At 47.0% G+C, this 23,637-nt stretch overlaps 1 protein-coding gene across 1 annotated transcript in view; it reads left to right on the top strand.

The window, feature by feature from the left end:
• The first annotated feature begins 97 nt into the window (after positions 1-97).
• Positions 98-23,637, top strand: part of KCND3 (potassium voltage-gated channel, Shal-related subfamily, member 3) — a 119,078-nt gene continuing 95,538 nt past the window's right edge. Inside the window, exon 1 of the mRNA XM_009888435.1 lies at positions 98-1,157. Coding sequence (XP_009886737.1) covers positions 106-1,157 — 1,052 coding nt within the window. The 5' untranslated portion in view covers positions 98-105. The remainder of the gene's footprint in view (positions 1,158-23,637) is intronic.

Here is a 23,637-nt window from a genome sequence, read left to right as displayed (position 1 = left end):
TTTAGATGGGACTGATCTGACTTCCAACAGGTGTCGGGAGCAGCCTAACTGTCTTCTCCAGTAACAAGGCCCGGGGTCATCATGGGCCCCCCTGCCATAGGATGGATGCCAGTGGCCAACTGTCCCATGCCACTGGCTCCAACAGAGAAAAACAAGAGGCAGGATGAGCTGATCATTCTCAATGTGAGTGGCAGGCGTTTCCAGACCTGGAGGACTACACTGGAGAGATACCCAGACACTCTCCTGGGCAGCACCGAGAAGGAGTTCTTCTTCAACGAAGACACTAAGGAGTACTTCTTTGACCGGGACCCTGAGGTCTTTAGGTGCATCTTAAATTTCTATAGAACTGGCAAGCTGCACTATCCCAGGTACGAGTGCATCTCTGCTTATGATGAAGAGCTTGCCTTCTATGGGATCCTCCCTGAAATCATTGGGGACTGCTGCTATGAAGAGTACAAAGACAGAAAGCGGGAAAACGCGGAGCGCCTGATGGATGACAACGACTCAGAAAACAACCAAGAAGGGTCCATGCCATCCCTGAGCTTCCGGCAGACCATGTGGCGAGCCTTCGAGAACCCCCACACCAGCACCTTAGCCTTAGTCTTTTACTATGTCACCGGTTTCTTTATCGCTGTCTCTGTGATCACTAATGTCGTGGAAACTGTCCCTTGTGGCACGGTGCCTGGAAACAAGGAGCTTCCGTGTGGGGAAAGATATGCTGTGGCTTTCTTTTGCTTGGACACGGCTTGCGTGATGATTTTCACGGTTGAGTATCTGTTGAGACTCTTTGCGGCCCCAAGTCGCTACAGATTCATTAGAAGTGTGATGAGCATCATTGACGTGGTGGCCATCATGCCGTACTACATTGGCTTGGTGATGACCAACAATGAGGATGTCAGCGGAGCCTTTGTGACACTAAGGGTTTTTAGGGTTTTCAGGATTTTCAAGTTCTCTCGCCATTCCCAAGGCTTAAGAATCTTGGGCTACACTTTGAAGAGCTGTGCCTCCGAGCTTGGCTTTCTCCTCTTTTCCCTCACTATGGCAATCATCATCTTTGCAACTGTGATGTTTTATGCAGAGAAAGGGTCCTCGGCAAGCAAATTCACCAGTATTCCTGCTTCCTTTTGGTACACTATTGTAACCATGACAACACTGGGGTGAGTATTACTTTTTCTTTTACTGAGCAGCAGGCGAGCATGTACGAGGAGCTTGACTTGAGTCGCTCCTAAGCATTTGCCTGGGTGTGTGTTCGAAAAGGGGCTGGAACTGTTAAGGGCTTGATTGTTCTTTGCCTTACAACTTCTGCAATTTATGCTTATGTGAAGTTGTATAAAACAGAAAAAGCACTTACACCCACTTGACAAACGCTTGGCGCAATGGTGACTGAGTGCAGGAGGAGCAAGGCTGTGGAGTAGCAGGTCCTGTTTCGCACTCCTTCTGCAGGAGAGAAGTTAACATGAGTGCGAGGGAGCTGGCAACTAGGGCTTATGTTTTCAGATATTCATTCGAGCCATAGATTTTATGCAAAGTTGCTGATGTATATGTTGTCTCTTTTCGTGATGTCGGTCATTGTTTTTGCACTGGACATGCCAGGAACTATCGGTTTGCTGAATTCAGATGGTGTTGTGGGCCGCTATACTGAAAATACTCAGTGATCTGCAGGACATGATCTGGTTTTTACTTAATTGAGCAGGATACGGGCTTCTTGTCTGTGTTTAGTTTCTGAGTTTGTGAGTTTAAAAAGTAAAACGAGTGTGCTGTAGCAGTCGCAGCAGAATTTCAAACATTCCCATGGACAGGTACAAAGATAATGATATAAAAGCAAGGGGAATGTAGCCTGGAGGGCACTTTTTTCCCTTATATTTCATTTCTGTCTTACAGATGTTTCTACTGAGATTATAGATTTGAGCTTCTGTTGCTCTGAACTAAAACCTTTGTAAGCAGAATGACCAAACCCTCACCCTGATGGGGTTATGTAAAAGAAAGTAGGCATCACAGGCTGCTGCTTCAGGCGGTCACAAAGTTATGATCGAATGCAGTCTCTTATTTCCACACATCAGAACAATATGCTAAGTTTATAGTTACCGTGAAAAGAGTTTTCCCACTGGAGAGTTCACACAGTTTAATATTCAGATGTAGACAATTCTCATTCTTGTAATACCGTGACCACTTTTTCTCTAAACTGCTTTTGACTTTAAACACTTCTCTGTGCCTATTATACATGAACAGGCTCACAGTAGCACATTTAAATTATTAAAATCATAATTCAGCTGTCAGAAAGGCGCAGAATCTGAGCATATGACAACTGCAAGTCTGAATTTCTTCATTAAGTGAAAATGTAGAACATGTTTGTCATAGTCAGCAAAAGATCTCTTTTTCCTCCTTTTTAACATCTAAGCAAAGTTTGCAAGTTGGTATGGCAAAAGCTAAGGTCCTTACCCTGGAAAAGAAGTCAGTGCTTACTTAGAAATCACAGCTGGGCTGTAGATCCCAGCACACTCCCATTCTGTGGTTCAGCTTTCCATATTTTGACTGGTCTACTGGTCGGTTCCCACCCTCCTGTCCCCACCATTGTATCTGAGCAGCTTCAGAGGAAGACCTGTGGTTTGTTCGCGCGTCCTCCCCACGAGGGGAAAACGCATGAAAATGCTGTTCTGTTGCCTGGTTTCTGTTTAATAACGATCGCGCCTGTCTTTCTATCTACGCACACTTATGCACATTCACACGTGTGTTGTTATATCTTTGTGACAGGAAAGTTGGGGTCAAGGGAACGTTCCGTGTTGCTGGGGAACAAACCCTCGTTGTGAAATACACGCAGGACGTGCTGTAGAGCAATTGAGTCTCTATTCCCGTCGGTGCAGTGACTTGGTCTTGTTCTCTTCCCCCTCCTTTCTGAACGCATGGATACACAAACCAGAGTGCTCCTGAGGAGTTTAAAGTGTTCTCAATCTGTTGTAGTCACAGAAATTATAGATGAATGAGTGCCTTTAATGAGTTGACAAGAATTTAAAAAATTATACATTTAAACACGGTGTCGTAAGGGTTTATTGGAAAGAGACCTATAAAATGCTGTCAAAGCCTTAAAGCTTAAACTCCTAGTGTTACTGACTTGGGATTTTTGTTGTGGGATTTTAAGTAAAATAGGCGTTTCTAGCAAATAGTCTGTCAGCTAAGTTTGGTGTCATATCACAGACTTACAAGAAACTCAGAAACCTCGGTAACAGCAGACCCCAAAGAGCCCCTGTGCTCTCCGACACGACCCATCTGCCCACCACCGCCCTCAGCGCGTCCCGAGCGCTTCCCCCGCCACGCACCAGGAGCCCAACGCTCCCCACTGCCTTGCCCAAAACCTGTGCTAGGGAGAGAAGTTGTCACTGTGAGCCATAAAAACCTAATTCCTGCCAGAGCAGCGCTGCAGAGCTCAGCCAGACCCCCTCAGGGAGGCTCTTTTTGGGACGGGTCAGGACGGTGGTGGGGTCCCAGCCGGGCGGGTGCAGGGACAGCACCGGTGGAGCAAAGCTCCAGCAGTGCCAGCGCCACCCTCGGTCCAGCACCGGCTCTCACCCTCGGTCCGGCACGCCGGCACAGAAATTCATGAACTCTAGAAGTAAAACTTTTGGCCTCCGGCCGTTTCCACCCTCCCGACTGCCCCCGTGCGTGGGGGTGGTCCACATCCCCTTCATTTCCCCATAAATCCTTTCCGATTTGACCAATTGGCATTTTCATACAACATTTCCTGTACATCTCTCTTCAGAAGTCATTTCAATGTGTTTGGAAGGATCCTGTTACTAGCGAGCACTGGCAATTCCTATCACACCAGCGTTTCCAAAAATGCAGCCGAAGTCTCTAATGTGCCTCTTCATAGCCTGGACTTTGCCGGTCAGTGGTGCCAGTTCGCTGCTTGCGTGTCAGCAACGCTCAGAGCTTTTATGAATATCTTAAATATTTTCTGCCACTTGCCTTTAAAATTCAGCCAGCATTTAAAACAAGAATTTGTAACTTGTAATTGTTTTGAACTCAGATCTATACATATATGTACGTATTTTTTGTTTTGAACACTGAAACATTTCAATCCAGATAAGTGAGGTTTCCCTGACACTGGAATTCCACCATTGCTTGTGACAGAGTGCTTTATAAAAGCAATTTGGAACATGTAGGACAACTCTTCCCATCTTAGAAGACATTAAAAAAATAGCTCTGTTTATATAAAGGGGAAAGTTTACTTACAAAGAGAAACAAGGCTAGCATTCGGAAACCATTCACTCTCCTACTGTACTGTACATCAGCTGCTGTGATCCCAGATTCCTGAGTATCTTCAGGATACAACTGAATGTCCAGAGTGACCCATAAATGAAAAGCAATAAAAATGCATTTCTTCTTGAAGGTGAAGCACTGCATAAAACAGAGTAAGTGCTGCTTTTGGCGGGGTTACTATGCAAACCAGTTTTGAGAAATCCAGGATGACTTGCAAGCTCCTTAGGCAGTTAACAGCCCAAGGAGATAGGTACAACAGTTTTTCTGGAATGGGAAACAAAGCAAAGGAATTAAATTATACTGACCCTGCATCTCTGATCCCTCTGCTGTGCTCATCAGCCCTGGTTTAACAGAGGCTGGTTTTAATTTAGCACGATTTAAATTTTGCTCAGGAGGTTTTATAATGAAAGCATTATTCTTGGGTGCATCTTAAATCAATCTGAATTACTGAAACAACTATTCAAAATTAATTCAAAATCAGCTATCCAATTCATGCAGAAACATTTTTCTCAAGCGGCCAACAGCTACCCATCTTCTCTCTTAGCCTTGTCTAAAGCACCGGTACAGTAAATATCGGCTTTGCCCGGGCCCTGTCCTTGTTCTGCGGGAGGTTTTGGCCCCAGGACGCTCCGTGTCAGCAGTGCAAGCGCTGCCGAGCGCGGTGCGGCTTCCCATCGGTAGCATTCATGTCCCTCTCTTGGTTTGGAGCGAACTCGATACGCAATAGCCACCAGTTTTACATCTATATAGGGACAGTTTAATTATCATAAATTCTCTCACCTCGTTACTCGCGTGTTGGTTTTATTCACTTTTAGATAGCATTTGGTTGCGGATGGGGCAGCCCCGTGTTTCGCTGCCCATCAGCATGTGTCACACACACGGCTGCGGTACGAGACCTCCCTCCTGCTACTAAACCCCACACCGGTTTTGCCCGGAGTGCGTATTTTTCTAAGCTTTTTATAGCTGTTTTCATTTCACCTGACACCAGCAGTACGTTTCAGAGTCTCGGGCAGTGTCTGCGACCTGCAGCATAGGCAGCAAATTGTAGTTGTAAAAACCCAAGTGCCACATCTCCCTGCACCGTCCCGGGGCACAGGGAGGTTCCCGAGGGCTCTGCAGAGCATCGCCGAGTGTCTGGGGGATGCCCGAGCCGAGCACCGGCACCCAGAGCCGGCGGGGGAAAAGCCTGCGGTGCCTCCTGGAGGGAATCGGCACCGAGATCTTTGGGCCGTTTGCGTCGATAAACCAGCAGCACGGCAGACCAAGGAAGGGAGGTTGTTGATGGATTTTGTTCTGGTTTGAGCTGAGGGATGCGCTGTGTGGGATTTTCTATTGCCTGACGAAGGCTGAGCTCCCACAGCGCAGCGCCCTCGGGGCGGTGCCACGAGAATCTGTCTTCTGCCCGACTCTCTCCCTTACAATTTGCAAGAAGATAATGGTTTCGAGGACGATGTCCCTCTTTCAGATTCGGCTGCGCTGGTCAATGAGTTTGAAAGATACACATCAGTGCACTTGGACAACAGTCCTATCTCTACAACTCATTTAAGGAACCAGGTTAAAGCCAGCAAGTCAATAAGACAGACGTGCTGGCCTGGTTATGTCAACAGCCCCATCTGGAGCGAGACCTGCAATGCCTTACAGTTTTTATTAGGTGAGCGCTCAGGAAGTGGGGATTTGGGGGCAGGCGTCTATTTTGGTCTGTCTTGGCTCAAGCTGGTACCCCGCGGTTCGCAAAACGTGGGTTGGTGAGAGCACGAGAGCACGGACAGCTGACCGACCTCTCTGAAAGAACCGTCATTCTCAGGTTTGCTTAGTTCTTGGGCTCACTTGTTTATTGGTATTCCATCACGGACAAGAAAGGGGATGAAATTTCAGTAGTGAAATAGCATGTGAAATGCTTGCTGCCAAACTGCTGACAGCCGGACCAGCCTGAACTTATTGAATACTGACCACGTTTCTCGCAAATGCTGCCAGCGACCGTGTGAACCGAGCTCTCGCTGCACTTACTTCTCCCCTGCACAGCACTGAAACCACTCAAGCTGATAGTAACCTTCATTCACCCTCCTTCACGCAAACCGAGAGGAGTTTGCAAAGTAAGGAAAATAATAAATCATCTCTGGAGCGCTGCCATTCCCGGGTTCTCCGGAAAGATTGCTGTTTGGCCCAGTAATCATATTGTGCATGTCAGTACTTCAGTAACTGCCATTAAACTGAATCAGAAAAATTGCTTTAATAGAAACACTACTTTGCATATTTAACATCATCGACGGAAAGATGGATGAGATGTGGGATATTTCCTTCGTAAAGCAAGGCGCTACAGTTTCATCACTCTCACCGTTTCCTACACAGTCAACAATTCTTATATCCACAGGCCAAAGAACTGCTTGAATTTAGTATACAGAAAGTCCAATCAAACAATGAATTGATGGAGCTCCACAGAGAAGCCATTTTCTTGAGCTTTCATTCTCTTGACTCCAGCTTCATCTTATACGAAATGTGTATCAATTTTCTTACCCTAATGGACTTAGAGATACTGTGTGCAAAATGTCTTTGTATCAGAAACTACAGATGGAACCTTGTGCCTTCACTATCTTGATGTAAATCTCAGGCAAGAGTCTCATTTCGGAGCTATTTGTATTCACCAGAACCCCAGAAGTATTAAAATACCTTCATTCATTCTCAGAGCAAGTGGAATTCACTGGGTTTTTCTCTCTCTTAAGAAAAGTAAATTTGTCTGTCCTTAGGCTTTTTGTGGCTTTGGATATTTGTAAGGATTGCACGTATGTGCAAACACACCATTTTTAATGTGCAAGACAGAATAACTCCCCTTTAAGGTAAACTCATTGTGTGAGAAGTGAATATTTTATTATCCAATTATTTTGAATAAGGCCAAGTAACGGTACTGGCTAAAATTATAACGTGACTGCTAAATTTACCAATGGAAACCTTGGCAGAGATGCATCTATAGCAACTGACTTAGGAATTTTTTCTAAGCTCCTCTTTCTTTTTTTGCCCTTCTTTCTAGCCTGCATCACAGCAAGTGCCTGAGAAATACAGATTAAAGATAACAATGTATTTTCATTGGAGATGAAGGGAAGTGATTGGCTTGCTGACTGGATCCGAGCTATTTTTAGTCTCATAAAATGATAATTTCATAACAGCACTGACCCAGTAAAAGTAATTAGTTTACGGAGATCAGCTGAAAATAAGGGACGGAATAGCCACTGTCGGTCAGAAAGCAGGGAAAGGGGAAGTGAAGTTAAAGGCCCTGCAACAAATTAGCCAAAACTAATTATGTCCCTTAGCTGATTACCGCCCCTACGGTGGGAATCGGTTTTGGAGTGAATGGGGGAGCGGAGAGGAGGACGGAGGGAGCTCCCGAGCGGCCCCTCTGCCCGGTGGCTGCACGTCGCGTCCTCACCGAGACCCTCCTACCTGGCACGGACTTGGCATGGGGCACCTGAAACACGAAATGAACCCCCTGCCCCACTTTAGTATTAGGAAAACAATGTGAGACGTTTTTATTGTGGTTTCTTATGGGACCTGTGCATTCCGGGCGGCTGAAGCCAGAATGTGGGAGTGCCTGTGACCCGAAGCAGCTTCTCTCTGGGCTGTAGAGGGGCGTCCCAGGCACTGTAGTGGGACCACCTCATTTAAAAAAGAAAAAAAAAAAGAAAAAAAAAAAAGAAAAAAAAAAAAGAAAAAAAAAAAAGAAAAAAAAAAAAGAAAAAAAAAAAAGAAAAAAAAAAAAGAAAAAAAAAAAAGAAAAAAAAAAAAGAAAAAAAAAAAAGAAAAAAAACAACAAAAGTGTGTAAGATAAACAGAGAAACCTTTCTCAGCTTAGCATCGACCAGCTTTCTTCCCTGCCACCCATCACGCTTACAGCTGGACTCGAATCTCGGGTACCACGGCACGCAGTGAACGTTAAGGCGGTAATTCCGTAGGGTTTCGGTGGAAGCCGTGTGCTATTTGCGTTTAACACCGGCCGTGTCTTCCCACCCTTCCTTCCAGTCCACACAGCCGTACGCAGGAACGGAGCTGCCAAAGCGCGTTAGCAGAGCGCAGAGCAGGTTTATTTATTTTTAATGCAGCCCAAGCCTCAGAAATGGCGATAACCGACCCCAGCAGCCACTTTTTTGCACGACCCAGGGAAGCACTCTGACAATGTGCTTTTGTGCACGGCCCTGGCAGTCGGGGGAGCCCCGGGTCGGTGCTGCTGCCTCTTGAGGCTCACCGAGGGGTGCTGGAGCTGCAGCGATACCCCACCGGGAGCATCACGGCTCAGTAGAAGTTGAAGAAAAGAGCTACAATCAGGTCACCCATCCATTGCCCTCCCACCCTCGCTGACTTCAACGCCCAGCACAGAAATTTTTTTCTGTCAAATTCATCACATCCACTGTGAGTTTATGAATCTTTTCCTTCGGTGCAGGCAGCCTGCTGGATGTTTTTCCTGCGGAGCAGGAGGACAGGCAGGGTTCGGCCGAGCTCTGCCTTCTCCTGGCCAGGCAATGCCGGCAGAAACAGATTGTGCCTATTTAACTATTTACCACTGCTACATTAGAGCACATTCAAGGGCTGTAATTCACCTCTTAAAGTTACAAGTAAGTGTGGAAGAGTTATTTTAAAATCAATATCTAACAGAATGCCATTGTTCCAACATTAAAACCTGCTGGGAAATTACTAGGAGGCGTGTGGCAAGTCAAATCACTGCCTGCCAGAGGAGGAAAGGATTCATTACTCCTCTAAGAGGTGCAAGTCTTCACTGGCTTTTTGTTCTGGTTTGCAGCCTCAGAAATGAGGCTGGAGCATCTGGCTCTTTCTTTCCCTCATTCTTCCGTGATTTCCCTCTTTTGTTCTGGCTCTACATTGTGGACATTTCCGCACTCTCTGCCCGGCGCCGGGAGGGGGTCGGGTCTGGGGACGAGGGCTGCGATGGCATTGTCAGGGCCGTCGCTGCTCCTGATGGAGCGTGGCTCTCTGCGTATGAATTAGCTCTCACCTATAAAAGCATCTGCACCAACAACAAAACCAAACTGGGCAGCCACTCAAAGTCATTTTCTGAGCAGGCTCTCCACCGCCGGGTTCAGGAGAGCCATCGAGCAGATCGCCTGGGGAAGCCTGCTGCTTTAATCTTGGCCTGCCATCTGCGGCAAAATTAAAACACAGATCAGCTTTAGCTTTTTGCCTTCAGGACTTTGCGAAATTTGGCCGATGTACATCCCCAGAAAGCCCTTGAGAAGGACTGTTTGCTTCTGAAGAGAGCAGTCCTGCAGAACTCGGCTACGGGCCCTGAAACCTAAGCTTAAACAGAGAGATGCAGAGGTCTCGGTGCCGCCGTGCTGGGGAGTCTCCTAATAACAAGGTCAAATAATTCAAGTAATAAGTCTCACACGTATGGAGGGAAGCGGGCGCTGTTACCGAGCGTGCACCAGGTACGGGCTCGCTGGGTGCCCGCGGCAGCAGCGCGGGAACGCCGCCCCAACACCCCCAGATCTCGTGCGGCGGCACAGCGAGAGCCACCGGGTTCACTTCTAACAGCTCCTGTTAATCAAACAACACGTCCTCAACGTTGTGAAGTACCCTCGGCTTTTTATTACGGGTAATTATTCTTCACATACTTATCGCTTTATTCTTTCTGTACATGTGACTCCCCTTTGCCATCCAACAGACACGAACCGCTGCTGTTTTTCTCATCTCGCCTGTAGACACGGGGTTTCACAACAGATGTGAAAACAGCAGATGATAAAATCTTGAGTCACTTTCAGCCTTTAATATTTAAATGCACAGCCTTGAGATAACCAGATTTCACCCCACAACCAGACAGCCCCTTTACTTCTTCTCTGTACTAAGGAAAACACTTCCTACTGTTATTTAATTCTGCTTATTTTCTCACCCAGTTGCCACAATCCTCACTTCCATGTCAGTATGCTCTACGCGCACTTTTGGGGCAGAATTTGGAGACAACACATCATCAACAGTACACACTTTCCTCTATATTTGTATGACCTGGAGCACAAGGGAGCCATCCTCCTTAAATATTAATTACAGTCACTATGGTAAGAACAAAAATAGCACTTTATTTTTCAATTGAAAAGGATAATGCAAGCCAGCTATTCTTGCAACCTAATGCTTGGCAGAAGGAAGCTATCTCCGAAAGGAAAGCTAAACCGAGAGAAAGCTGCTCTGAGCTGCTCTCTCCTAGCGTCCATCGACACCACTGCCTTCCTTTGGCTCAGGAGCTCTTGGAAAGCTCCTCCTGTCCTCGCTGCAGCCCGGCTCAGTGCAGAGGGGTTTCAGAGCACGCAAACTGCATCCCTCTGGATGAGATACGGCTGGAAGGTGCGCTCCAGGAATGCAGCTCGTGTGCTCTTACTGCTAACGGGCATTCAGTCCGCGGGCCACCCGGGGACTAGTGTAAAAGGAATCCTTCTGGAGATGCGTACAGGGGGGATGCTTGGTCCTCTGCACCGGCGCAGCCCCCGGTGAGCCGCACTGCCTGCTAACGCAGGTATAATCTTATTCTTTCCCTGCTGTTGATTTCAGAACTCATTCTCAATTATAATCCTGCTACTGTTTTTTGAGGTTTACATAGTATCCTGGCCTTTTGTCACCAATATTAAAGAGAGAAAAGCTCCAATTGCCTCTTTCTGCCTCTTCGGAGGGAAGACAGGAGTAGGCTGTTGTCGATTTAACAGACACCTCCGTTACTCCACTGCATGAGAGCCTTTTTCTAGTAATCAGTGTCTGAAATGAGTAGAAACAGGACTTAAATTTACCACTTTGAACATGAATCAATGAAGCATTATTGCCAACACACATCCTTCACTGTCACACATTTCAGTTGTGCTGTTGGTTCGGGAAGATTTAAAACCCCGTCTCCCACCCAGCTTTGCACCTGTGAGATATCCTTTTTATCAAGCTCACTCTCTGATCTCCGCATAATTAACCAAAATACGAAATCCCTAGCTTCTGCCGTGCATGTGTGCGCTTTAAAACTTCCTGCAGGACCACGAGATTGTGTACAGATGGGCAATCACGGTCAGCTCGCAGGAGGCAATCACAACTTTTACTTGGTGCCTCTTTCGTTTTCCTGCCTACTTACATCTGCCTAACCGTCTGTTCATCAATCCAGGGAGCATCCATCATGTAATAGGATGAGTCCCACTGAGTCAGACACTCTGCTTCAGTTCATGAAATGAGTTGGCATGATATTCTAGCCTTGGCACGTTAGATGCAAAAGACTTCAGCCCTTTCAGATATTTTTCTGCTACAGAGGAATAGCAGGCCAGATTAAATAATAGAAACATTCATTCAGCAAGACAGCTGCTGAATGAAAATACACAAACCAGTTGAAATTAGGTAAAAGTCATCTCTCTTGCTAAGGGTCAAAACAAGTAGTAAGCTAGGCTGAAGGGATACAAGATTTTGGGCTGCAGAGGGCTGAGCAGGATGAATTCCACCACTAATGAGCTTAGTGAATAAGCTCATTACCTAACGAGCTCTATTGAACAAGCTTGATTTCCAGCCTAGGGAAAGCCTTCCGAATAGATAAAACATAGGTAAACAGCTCCATCAGTTTACACACAGAAGACATGTCTGTAGCTCAAGAGCAAAGTCACAGTCATTGTCAGATTCTCTCCGGAAGGTGTAGATGTCAGCACGGACCAGAAAAGCAGCAAACGGTAGAGGCTCTTTTCCAGTTTTAACCTTTCTTTACAAATTCTGATACAAAGAAGGATGCACCCCAGCACGACTTGTTAACACACACGGGCTAATAACTTTCCTTCAGCATTAACGTAGGACTGTTCTGCCCTCTGTGTAAGACACCACAGAGCTGGACTAGGAAACCTCCAGAGGTCCCTTCTGACCAAAATTATTCTGTGATTGTATGAACAAGTGCTCCTGAAATGCCGCGTCTCTGTGGATCTCCATCTGAAACCCCAACCTTGCTTTTGTGCCCTGGGAAGATGATGTCAGACCAGATGCCAATTTAGAGGTCTTGCCAAACGGCCCAAAGGAAATCTCACACCCGCACTGTCTTGTGGACAACTTATTACCCAGAAAGGCAGGAGTGGTGAAGTACCCAGTCTGCAAGGAATGGTCCCTCACGCACCCACATGCTGCCTAGCATAGGTTTCAAGTTGGCTTGGAAGGGAAAGGAGAAAATGAGATTTCAGAAGAGGAAAACAGACCTACAAATGTTGAAAGAAAAATCTATAAATCTTAATTTTGTCTTCTACGTCGTAACACTTGCATTTATTTTTACCATTTTTTCTTAGATTTTCAGCAGATACAGAAGTATTGTTTAAACTATTCAGCTCCTACAGTTGTGCCGCTCTCAGACACTGCCACTGTCCATCACTGGTCTGTTATCGTCTAAGCAGAGCTAAACAATGCTTGAAAAGGAATATGCAAGGAAAACATCTGAATTTTGCAGTAAAAAAAGCCTGCTAACTTGGGAGAAGCTAAAGATTTTTAGGAGAAAACAGGTGTTCGGTCTTTAAAAAAATATATATTTAAACCTATGCATGCATGCCCTCAAGTGCACATCACAGGGTAAATAAACGCGCACACAGCTCGCCCGTACATGTCAGTGCATATTCACATGATTAGAGTGGGGAAGTCTGGCACCAAATGGACTGTGAACTGAAAGTGAATTTCAGCAGCTTTTATGATTTTTTTTTTTTTTTTTTCAGAAACAAAGGAGGCGTCTGTAGCTGCCTCGTTAGCCGTGTCCAGGGGGTTCGTTTGCTGCTGCAGCACATAAAACCCACTACTCGGGCGAGGCTGTGGCTCTGCGTGTCCTTCCAGGACTGCTTTATTGACAGCTTTGACAGCCCCATGCAATTTCATCTATGTAAATAATTTTTAATGGTTCTGCCCACTCTGATCACAGTGTGTTTCGGGAGTAACTTCATTACAGTCAGTGAGTCACACCGGTGAAAAACGAGTGTCACTGACAGCTAAACTGGGCTCTGTGGATTTGAATAGGTCGGGGTGTAATTTGGGAGACATGTTATGCACTACTTTTATGGGAAAGTCATTATGGCAAGAGATGCCTTCTGGTGTCGAGTCCTCCAGAGCCGTATCTCATCGTTTGTGTTTACCAGGGCTTTCCTTGGACATCCTGTGCAGAGCAGTGATTTCCAGCTCGTGGTCTTAGATGCACTGTAGTTAAGGCACTGAAGAAAACTGTTGGATAGAATTTGCGTGCCATTAATAACCACTTCCCTGGCAATATCAAAACAGAGTGGGCAGACGGCACATCTACCTATAGCGCTTGACTATACAATAAATTAAATCCACCCATTAAATCATCACAAACTAAGAGAAAGGGCATTTATCTCAACATCTGTGCATATTGAAGGCTTTATCTGCAACATGAAGTACTTATGATGAAAACTATCAGTGGCTAAAAACAAGCCAGACAAGGGTTTGTGGCATTTTGTAGGGAGTAAGTGTAGCTAAAGCACCCTGCACTCAGAGCAGGGATTTTGGAGGACGCGCAGGTGAACAGACAGATGAAACCCTCAGCGGCAGCAGCACGCAGAGAGCCCCGAACACCACCCAGCTGGTGGGCAGGAACGGCACCTTTGCTGAACGTGGTCTGCGATATCAGGCAGCTTAACACAACTGAATGCTGATAGTATTACTGCAACCCGGTTGCACTAATGGCAATGTCATCTGGCCGTGCCGGTTGAGTATCTCCAAGCAGAAGTGGGCAGACAGCTTCCCTTTGCCTTGATGTGTCCCATTTATTTGATTACCCGTAGCTTGTTCTCAGCCTCATTGCTGGATTGCCCGGAACGATCCACCTCTTTCTCTAAAGGTCAGCATCGCATCTGATACAGGGTACCATAAAACATGTTGTAGAAGTAGGATGTCATGTGTCCTGCATTTCTGGACAATGCTTCTCCCTCCTGAGCCGTCACAGTGGCTTAGTGTAATGGGCTTCTGCAGGCCAGCTCTAACTGCCAAGGGACGAGGTGAAGGGGTTTTTAGACAGCCGCCACCATTTCCCTCATCCAGTCCTATCACCAGGGACAGATATAATGAAAGTACAACCGCATCTTTGCTTCTGCGCAGACTCTCACTGTGACTCGGGACAAAAAGCTTCATGTGAGCAAGGGAGAATTATGACAACTTCGTGCTTCCCGTAGCAACCTTCGGCAGGCGTTTGGGAAGGACCTGATGACCATTTGTCAATTAGCTGTATGAGTCTCAGTGCCAGGATTCTCAAAGTCAAGTGGGACTTAGATTCCACCTCTGGCTGTGAAATGACAGAGATCCAAACTTTTCTTCACTCTGCGCCAACCACCGGGCCACGCGCTTTATAGACAGCAAAAGCTCTGCTACACTACATTGCGGATAGCTGGGGATTCAGGCAGGCAAACGCGCGCGGTCGGCTACCCCGCTCATCCCGCACGGGGATGGTCCCAGTGACAGTTCTGCTACAGGAGAGGCACCGTCAGCACCGCACGGCTGAACGGCCACAGGTCCAGTAAGAGAGGGTGACCCGAGAGCGCTCATGCAGTAAGTGCAGCAGTAATCAGCCCAAATGCCTCACTTCCAAATGTGCGATGTGGTCTAAATAAATTATCAAAGAACTCGATCTCCTCTCACAGATAAAAGGAGAGATTGGTGAAAAATATCACACGGAATTTTAGATGATAGAATAAAAGGTGTTCTACAGGTCTATGTTTTCCTGCTTTAGAGGGAAAGACTGAAAATGATTTAGCAAAATGCAAACAGAAGTTGTTTCTTTCCCAGACGCTGATTTATTATTTAATACTAAAATACTATAAATAACAAATCTGCAGAATCATCTAGCCAAGAAACGAACGCGTGCATCTAAAGAAACGCATACACATCTCGCCAGGCTCTGCCAAAAGGTTTGCGCAGCCCGTGGAGGGCTGTTCCTGCTGGTGGTGGTGACTTGGCAAAGCCGTTATGACTATTCTGCACCCGCCGCACCGAGCACGTGCTTGCAAGTATTTCTGTCACAGTAACTGCCCTTTTCTCATGTTAAACTTCGCCTTAATTTATCAGTTTTAATAGATTATAGCTATGCATTTTGCCAGAAGAAAAGGCAGTTCGTCTGCGCAGCGCACACAAAGCGGGACATCCGCGCCGCCGGCAGCTGGGCGTTCTGCAGAATTTTGGCCAGTGACTTACTAAAGTGGAATATATGTACTTTGTGACAAGTACTGCCACACTGCATGTAAAATGTTAAATCGCCGCAAAATCAGTCCATTTAAGTTACAATATAATGTAAGGTTTTGAGCTTTTACTGTATAATCCATTTTAAAGTACTCTTGGATACACTGTTCTATGGTAAAATTAGATTTTTAGCAAAACCTGGCCTACAAAATATAGCCCAAATACTCAGCATAACAGAATGTAATCGTAGGAGTCAGTTTGCCATCTAAGATGCAATGCATCCTGTAGATTTTTTTTCCACTTATCTTTTAAATGCAATTTTCTGTCCCACTCTGTTGAAGACCAGGTTAAATCAATAGAATAAAAATAGCATTGTAATATTACACCTTGTAGAAAAGGCTAAGGTCGCTTCTTGTCCGTAGCTGTAAAAGGGATAAACCCAAACCAGATTTCACGTAAACATGCAGGTCTTTGACTGTCGTTACCTGTATGGCTGCTTGGCCACGGACTAAGGCGCCAAACCCCACGGACACCAGAGCCCAACTTGAGCAGTTCCAGATTTGTCATGCTGTCTTGTCCACAGAGAAAGATCCCTTCATCAAGAGTGACCACGTCTCCAAACACAGAATAGTGATTTTAAGCTTTTTTAATCGTGTTTTCATCCATTTCAGAAGAGTTTCTTGGTTTTCTTAAATAATGTGATCCTTCACAAAATAGAGCATCTGTCTCCCCCTGAGCTGCAAACCAGCATTCACACACACAGCGCGGTGTTTCCAACCACAGGAGAACAGGGAACGGTCACGTAAAAATACAGATTAACAGGGACTCTGAAGAGCATTTGCGCAGCTCTGCTCAAGCCGCCTCTAAGTACAGGAGGGGAAAACGCGAAATCTGTAATTGACGGCAAAGACTTTGGCTGGAAGATGCCGGAGCGGGTCACGGGCAGGCCAACCTCCCGCCGCCAGCGTGCCTGGGCTGCGCGGCCCCCGGGCAGAGGGGACAGCAGCAACGGCAACAAATCCCCCGCTTCGTCAGTGGGCAGAGTCCAGCCTCGGAATTTAAAAACAATCACTCTGCCTAATCGTTATTCATTGCGTCTTTTTCCCTTGTACAGCTCTGTCCCTGGTTAATAAAATACCACAAGATGACTGTCCACTTTCAGCAATTACATGTGAGAGGCATAATGCAATCGGTGCAGCCCATGCCATGAACGCTTCCACAACACAGGAATAATGGGCAAATTTCATGACCTTTCTATGGAAACACGGTGAATAAAAGAAATCAAGAGAGCAGAAGCCACAGGCACGGCCCAGTGCGCACAGTGGGTCATTGTACAATCTGCCATATGCAACATTGAAGTCCCGTGAATGCCATGAGTGTATCCTTAGCCAGAACCCCACATGCGCCCAGCCGGGAGTAAGTCAGATGGAGTGGGTATGAACGAGATTCTTAAGGATTATGTGTAAGATGTGAAAAGCAATCACTCCGCTATATATGATAAAACATAACCATAAAATAAAAGACTGAAGGCCTGAATGATTGGGCATTGATGCAAAGTGATTTTTAAATGTTACCATTCAGATATGGTAGAAAATTATATCCCTCTTGCAAAAAGAAACAGTACTGAGTGGTAGAAAACAAAACCCACTTCAGAAAAGGCAGCTCTGAGGAAAGACGTGGCAGAAGCACGGGGCTCCCTCCTCTGCCTACCCCATTGTTTCCAAACTGTTTTCCTTCCTCGGTGTTCAGACCTTTCCATAATTCAAGAGGAGTTCAGTCCGTGCCGTTAGATGGGTCTGACTGAAGAGCTGCAGCAGAGCAGTGCAGCCGCAGGCGGAGACCCAACAGCGCTGATGGATGTTTTGCCCCTCGTTCATTTCTCAAAAGTATCACTTTACAATAAAATTATCATAATTGTTTTAGTGCATAGACATGTCAAAAAGTTGCTCTTCAGGTGCAGACGTACTCAGTTAAAATTGATCCGAGCCCAGTCAGCACGAGAGAGGCATCCAATACCCGTCCGGAGGTAGGAGTGCCGGGCAATTCCCGTCCAGCCTGTGCACGGGCCGACGCGCAACTGAACAGTCTGAATCCCATCTCATTATACACATGAACATGTCAAGCATCACAAGGACTGGTAGGAAATGAAGTCTAAAATTTCAGAGATTAGGTTGATGAAGAGATTGGATGCAGCTGTCAATAGAAGTCCTCTCCCTTCTCACCAAGTGCCCCCCGTGGTCACAGATCGCTCGCAGGATGCGCCACGCTGACAGACGCGTTACAGGGAGTATTCTGCGAACCGAAGGGATATTGGCTTTATGCTCACTGTGAATAATGGGCTTTGTCAGGAATGATCTATGTAAAAACTAAGCACTACCCAGGGTTGTCTCTCGGACACACACGACCGCTCACAGGGCATGGCGTTAGCGGTGCGGAGGGATGGGGCTCACGCAGGGACAGTCGCGTCTGTCCCCGGCTCCTGCCCGTCCCTGGCCGCGGGCAGGACGCACTGGCCTGGACACCGGCACGGATCTGCATGGCAAAACCTGCAAGTCCCCACACTGTCACCAGCTTCCCCATGGACGTGGAGAAGGGGACGCGGTAAAAGAGCATAAGTGGTTCAATGTAAATTGCTTGTTTCCTACCCAAAAGCCTTTTACTACAGTGACAACAAGTATGGTACTGGGTCCTCATTCATCCCACCCTCAGCCCAAAGCTGTGAGCTGCCGAGCGGGGGGCGTGGGGGGGAGCCCAGCTCAAACCCACTTGTCTTCTGGCCCATTTAGGTACTTGTTAGTGTCGGCGCAAGCTTAGGGGGTTAATCACTAAGCCTAAAAGACTCTTTCTCAGGGATGTAGGGAAGAAAAGAGCTGCTTCGGGGCAGTTATTTCTGCCGCCTCTCCTGCTGCTTTTTTTCTTATTGTGCATCCTCCCAAAAATGTCAAATTTTTCTTCCATTGAGCCACGTACCACTTGCCTCTCCCTTAGCGAGCAGCATTTGTGCCCATCTAGGGGCTGCTTTAGGAAGAGGGGAAGGTTCTGCGCTGTGGCCGTGGCAGCGACCCCAGTGCGAAGGTGCTACAGCAGCCGTCGCGCTGCCGAGTCTGCACCCCGCCACGGCTCTGCGGAGCAGCCAGCTGGTGCTGGAGATGATTTTGGTGACGTGAGATGATTTCAGAGACTAATGTTCCCCCAGCTCACTATTGACACATGGGACGGGTAAATGAGATTTACTTTGGCATCTCATTCACTTCTCAATCCATCTTCTCTAGTACTTTTCTCCCCTCCAGCCTGTACGTGGAAAGGTCAATCAGTTTAATTACAGATGTTAGACACATACGTACCATTTGCAGATCTGCTAAGTCTGCTCAGGCAACTGGAACTTTGTTGCACGTTCCTACTGCTTTTTGCCCTGAATATAATAGCAACAGGTTTCTTATCATAGCAAAGAATCCTCCCTGTGTGGTCACTGGACCACTGGAACAAATGAAATAAGTACCTGAAGAGTAGTGAGTTTTAGTGATGTTTCTGCAGTGCCACGAAGACTGTCAGAATATGCTACAAATATTTATTAAAGTTTACCACCTTCCTAAATACACACAACTTACAGATGTAAAATCCAAGTCAGCAAACAACTGAACTTCTCCACAAACCACACAACAAAGAATTCCCCACTCCTGTTTTGCGGCAGCAGCACATCTTTCTCAGTGGAACCTGTGTGATCCCTGAGACCATCACGTGCACCAGAACGGCAACGGCACAGCAGTCTGAAGGCAGCTTTGATCAGATTATTCTCTGGTTCTTTAAAGACCCTGACTGCCCCAGAAGGTGACCAGAACGGGTCCCCTCCTGCCGACAGGCAATGGGTGGCACGGAGGTTTTCTGATGTTTTTTCAGAGGTTCAGTCCAGCACTTTTTCACCTGTAGTTTTCTCGCCAATCACTGTAACATCACCCCAGAAGAAAATTCTGCTGACGAGGCGGGTGGTTTTGATACCAGTCGTACCCCTACATCACTGCTGTCTGGTGCTCCCACATTCAGGACCTTTTGCAAAGCAGAGGCACAGATCCATTCAGGGGCTGTAAATGGCCCACCGAGACCCGTGTGTGGTTTCTATCCCCTTAGAGAAACCCACAAAGTTCTACAGGGGTCAAAACAAACACACAAATACTCAAACAGTAGTTGCCTTAGTCTTTGGAAAGTATTTTGTAGCGTGTTCCAAGAACCCATACTGCAGGATAAACTTCATTTTGAAATAAAGGACACTTTACGATTTTTAATTGCATCCTAACCTTTCATTAATTGGGTTTGTGCAGTGAGCAGCACCACAATAATAGGTCTGCAGCCCCTGCGCGGAATGCAGATGGGCCACAATGAGGGGAGAGCACCTGAGCGGATTGCCGGGGCTGAGGGTGGCTGCGGGACCCCCCCGGGACTGCGAGACCCCCCTGGGGCTGCGGGACCCCCCCGGGGCTGCGGGACCCTGCCCTGAGCCACGCGGGGAGCCCACCCGGACCCCCCTGCTCCGCCATGCCGGGAGGGGCTGGCAGAAGATGCAGCCCCCTGTACGCGCCCTGTGTGCAGGAGCGGGTTTTACTCCCAAATTTTAAGGCCACGGCTCCCAAAGCCGTCTCTCCGGCATAGTCCCAAAGCCCTCGTCCCGCGATGCCCCCCGGACGGCAGCCCCGGGCGGGCGAAGGCTCTGGCACCGGCTGTGCCGGAGGAGCCGGCAGCACCTGAGCCCTCTCCCCACCGCGGGCTGGCTGGAAATGTTTCCCAGCAGAAACTTCTTGTCTCTTGGGAATTACAATGCCATTTGTTCTAATTCCTGTTGACATTTCATTTCACACACTATTAAATGAACCCCTTCAGAAGGATGAAACAGAAATTTGCTTTAGAAGAGAGAAAAATAATGTGTGGCTTAGGACAAAACAAGCTCATGATTTATTCTTCTGATGTAGTTAACATACACGGTGCAAAGCGTCCAGCCAACCTCACGCAGTACTGCTCTCTCGTACGTCACACCGTACTCGGCCACTACGGCAGCAAATCACTCGCGTAACGCCACATGCTTCTATGATCGTTGCCATTTTTAATCCAGGCGTAGTATTTCTAACTCAACTAAACTTTCCCTTTGTTTGTAAGCAGAGCTGAAATGCTTTCTGTAAATACCCGGTTTGGGATCTGCAATAATACAATACCGGACAATGGAAGGACAAGTGTAAGGGAACTTCAATGAATCATTTTTTATTTGACCAATTTAGCAATGACATATTATATCAAACACTTCTGTCCTGGGTCTGTAGAGTAAGCAGATATCCTGACACACTTTATACCTTCCTTTGAACAATATAAAATGACCTTAGGAGAAGGAACAAGTTGCTACAGGCGGCTGTGAATCTCTTTTACTGGTGAAAAGGAGCAAGGAGGGAGAGGGACATCCCGGCCCCAGCAGAAGGACACATGGGGACGGGCCGCTGCCCGGGGACCACAGCTTCGGTGGGACCACATTACACAGGAAAGCCACAAACTGCTGTGAGCAGAGCTGGAGAATACGGCAGTGCGAATGGCCACTATAAAAACACGGCTTCCTCCTGCTTTCCATGGGCCTTAACTCCCAACGTGCTACATTCATCTGTGGTGATTAAAGCTCAGCAAAGTCATTAACACTGAGACTTTCTTCACAGTATCACATTAAGAAAAAGACTTTCTTGCTTATTTAAAGAAAATAAACCCCTTTTCCCCTTCTAAATCTGCTTTCACAGGGGAACTCTAATACTGAAAAACGCTGAGAAGGGGCCCATTTGTATGGCTAATCGACAATTTTATGAATACTGTAAAAATACAGCTTATGGGGGTAAATGAAGGCCGTTATTTGCAGAAATCACCCAAGTTCACAATGGCAATGCATCAAAGCAACTGGCAGGGAGGTGCCCCACAGCACTGCCCCATGGCAGCAGGCGTGGGCATGCCCGGAGCGGGGGAGGAATTCCCTCCGTCCCGCACGTGGGCACAGCGGGGCAGAGGGACGCGCACAGCCCCAGCGGCCGGCGGGACCGCAACTCTTCGAGCCCGGTACCCAACTGCAGCTGCCAAAAAATGCTAGAAACTACTGGGGAGGGAATTATTTTTAAACGAGGAAGAATTTTGAGGATGATGTGATCTTCTACTTTCCCAATTTTTAAACTAGGATTATGTCATATAATATCCTTAAAGATATTCCCCAGGGCCAATCACTTTTACAGTGAATAATATCTAATCACCCATTTCTTCCCATATAATATACTACCGCCTTCTAAATTTGTCGATCTAATTAGCTCTTTCCCCTAACACTCAGTATGATTAAATCTGTATTAAAACTTTCTGTGCAGCACAAGAGCAGACACACCTGAGCATTTTCTAAATTTAGCAGAGGACAATATTTAATGGGTTATTTTTAATGGATGCTGGAATTGTTGCATAAATGAATTCTGATTTGAATTTCGTCAGCCTCCTTATTTTTTCCTCAGCTCCCTTAAATTGTATATCAAGCAGATTAGAAAGAATAATGGAGAAACCTACCTGGTACCATCCATCAAGTATCTTTCAGAACTAAATTAACAATGAGCACTTTATGCAAAAAGAGGTGGAAGAAACTGGGTTTCTTTATACTTCAGCTTCATCATTTTATAAGATGTGTCAGACTAGACACATTTGGACTCATCTCGCAGTTTCCATGCGGTTTAAACAGGGCAAACGTAAGGGCTGGAAACGATTCCTGAGGATTTTCATAACTTGCATTTAATCCATATTCTAGGAAGATTTGCATGTATTTGGGGTAATTAAAAGGCCCGTTTGTGCGCTGCGGAGCAACGACCTGCTCCCCTTTTCACAGACATCCAAGTTACTGTTGATAGGAATCATCAACGCATCGCAAATCATTAGAAGATTTGTCATGCACCGGCGCTCCGCAGACTGCAAGTGCGACGGCAAAGCCGCTTGTCCCGGCAGGCTGTGCCCCGCGTGCGAAGCCACGTGCTCCAGGGAACCTGATTTTCTTCTTCCTCCACCCAAATTGCGGGGCCTCCTCGGGCTGAGCGCCGCATGGCCAGAGGGGATGGGGGAAACGCAGCCCCTGCGCCTCTCCCACGAGCGGGGCAGAAACTTCCCTGCGCTCTGCCGGCTCCACCGCCCCGCGGGGAACACCGGCTCCGTTCCCTTCCCCAGCGCCCAGCAGATGCAGAGATTTCCCCTAAAGCTACAGGCTGAGGAAGCGGAGCCTCAGGGGTGTTGCGAGTCGCGCAGCAGCACGGGCGAGAGGAGCGCGGGAGATGTTCCCACCAAGATCTGCTGCTAGAGCACCCCGGAGCTGCCTCACCCCCGGAGAACGGGAGCGACTCGGGGCCGTTTCCTGAGCTTAGGAGGGAATTTAAATTGCTCGGTGCAACCGGCAACTAAAGAGGCAAAGCAGGAAGGGTGGAAGACCTGACAATATCAGCTCTAAGAAAAAAAAAAAAGGTAAAAATCTGTGATGGGATCTCTTCCAAATCCTTTCACTGTCATTCATTAGGCAGGTAGATGGGAAACCATGCTGGTGCTGCCGGGGGCTCTCGACTGCCTTCAGAAAAGTCTTAGTGTGCCTCTAATTGGAATACGTTCTGTTGCCAGTGCAGGAGTTTATCTGAATCGCGTTGTGAGGGTTGAAAGTCAGTTCTTGGCCCATTTAACTATGCCGCCACCTCTTTCATTAGAGTCCACCGGCAGAAAGATAACCAATTCCATCTTCATAATTACAAAGACATCCACAGCAGGAGACAATAAGGTTGTTTCTTACGGAGGATTTGAATTACTTCAATTATCGTGTCTGAAGTCTCCCATTCAGGGAAGCGTGAGGTTTGGGAATACTTTAGAGCAATCAATTGTGCCTGATTGGTTATATTCAATAAAACTAGATAGGAGAATCTTTTTTTGTTCCCTTTAGGCAATGCAAGCTCAAAGACTTGTAAAATCTCTGTGCCCCCTTCAGGGCTGTCACTTGAACAAAACAAAGGCATAAGCTGGAGAAAGGAGAAACTAATATTCTGGGTGTATTTAGGCTGCTTCTTCCTGAAAGAACAGTTTATCCTCAGGCGTCACCCAGTGAATTCAAAGAGCTGTGACAGGGAGCTCGGTGCCGTTACCCTCTGCAGGTGAAGAAACTGAGGCACACAATGGAAAGGGATCTGGGGAAAGGGATCCCTCCCG

The sequence above is a fragment of the Charadrius vociferus genome, unplaced genomic scaffold (assembly GCF_000708025.1).
Source record: "Charadrius vociferus isolate BGI_N301 unplaced genomic scaffold, ASM70802v2 scaffold1077, whole genome shotgun sequence".
NCBI lineage: Eukaryota > Metazoa > Chordata > Aves > Charadriiformes > Charadriidae > Charadrius > Charadrius vociferus.
The sequence above is the reverse complement of the archived record's forward strand: the minus strand, read 5'-3'. Positions and strand labels throughout refer to the sequence as shown.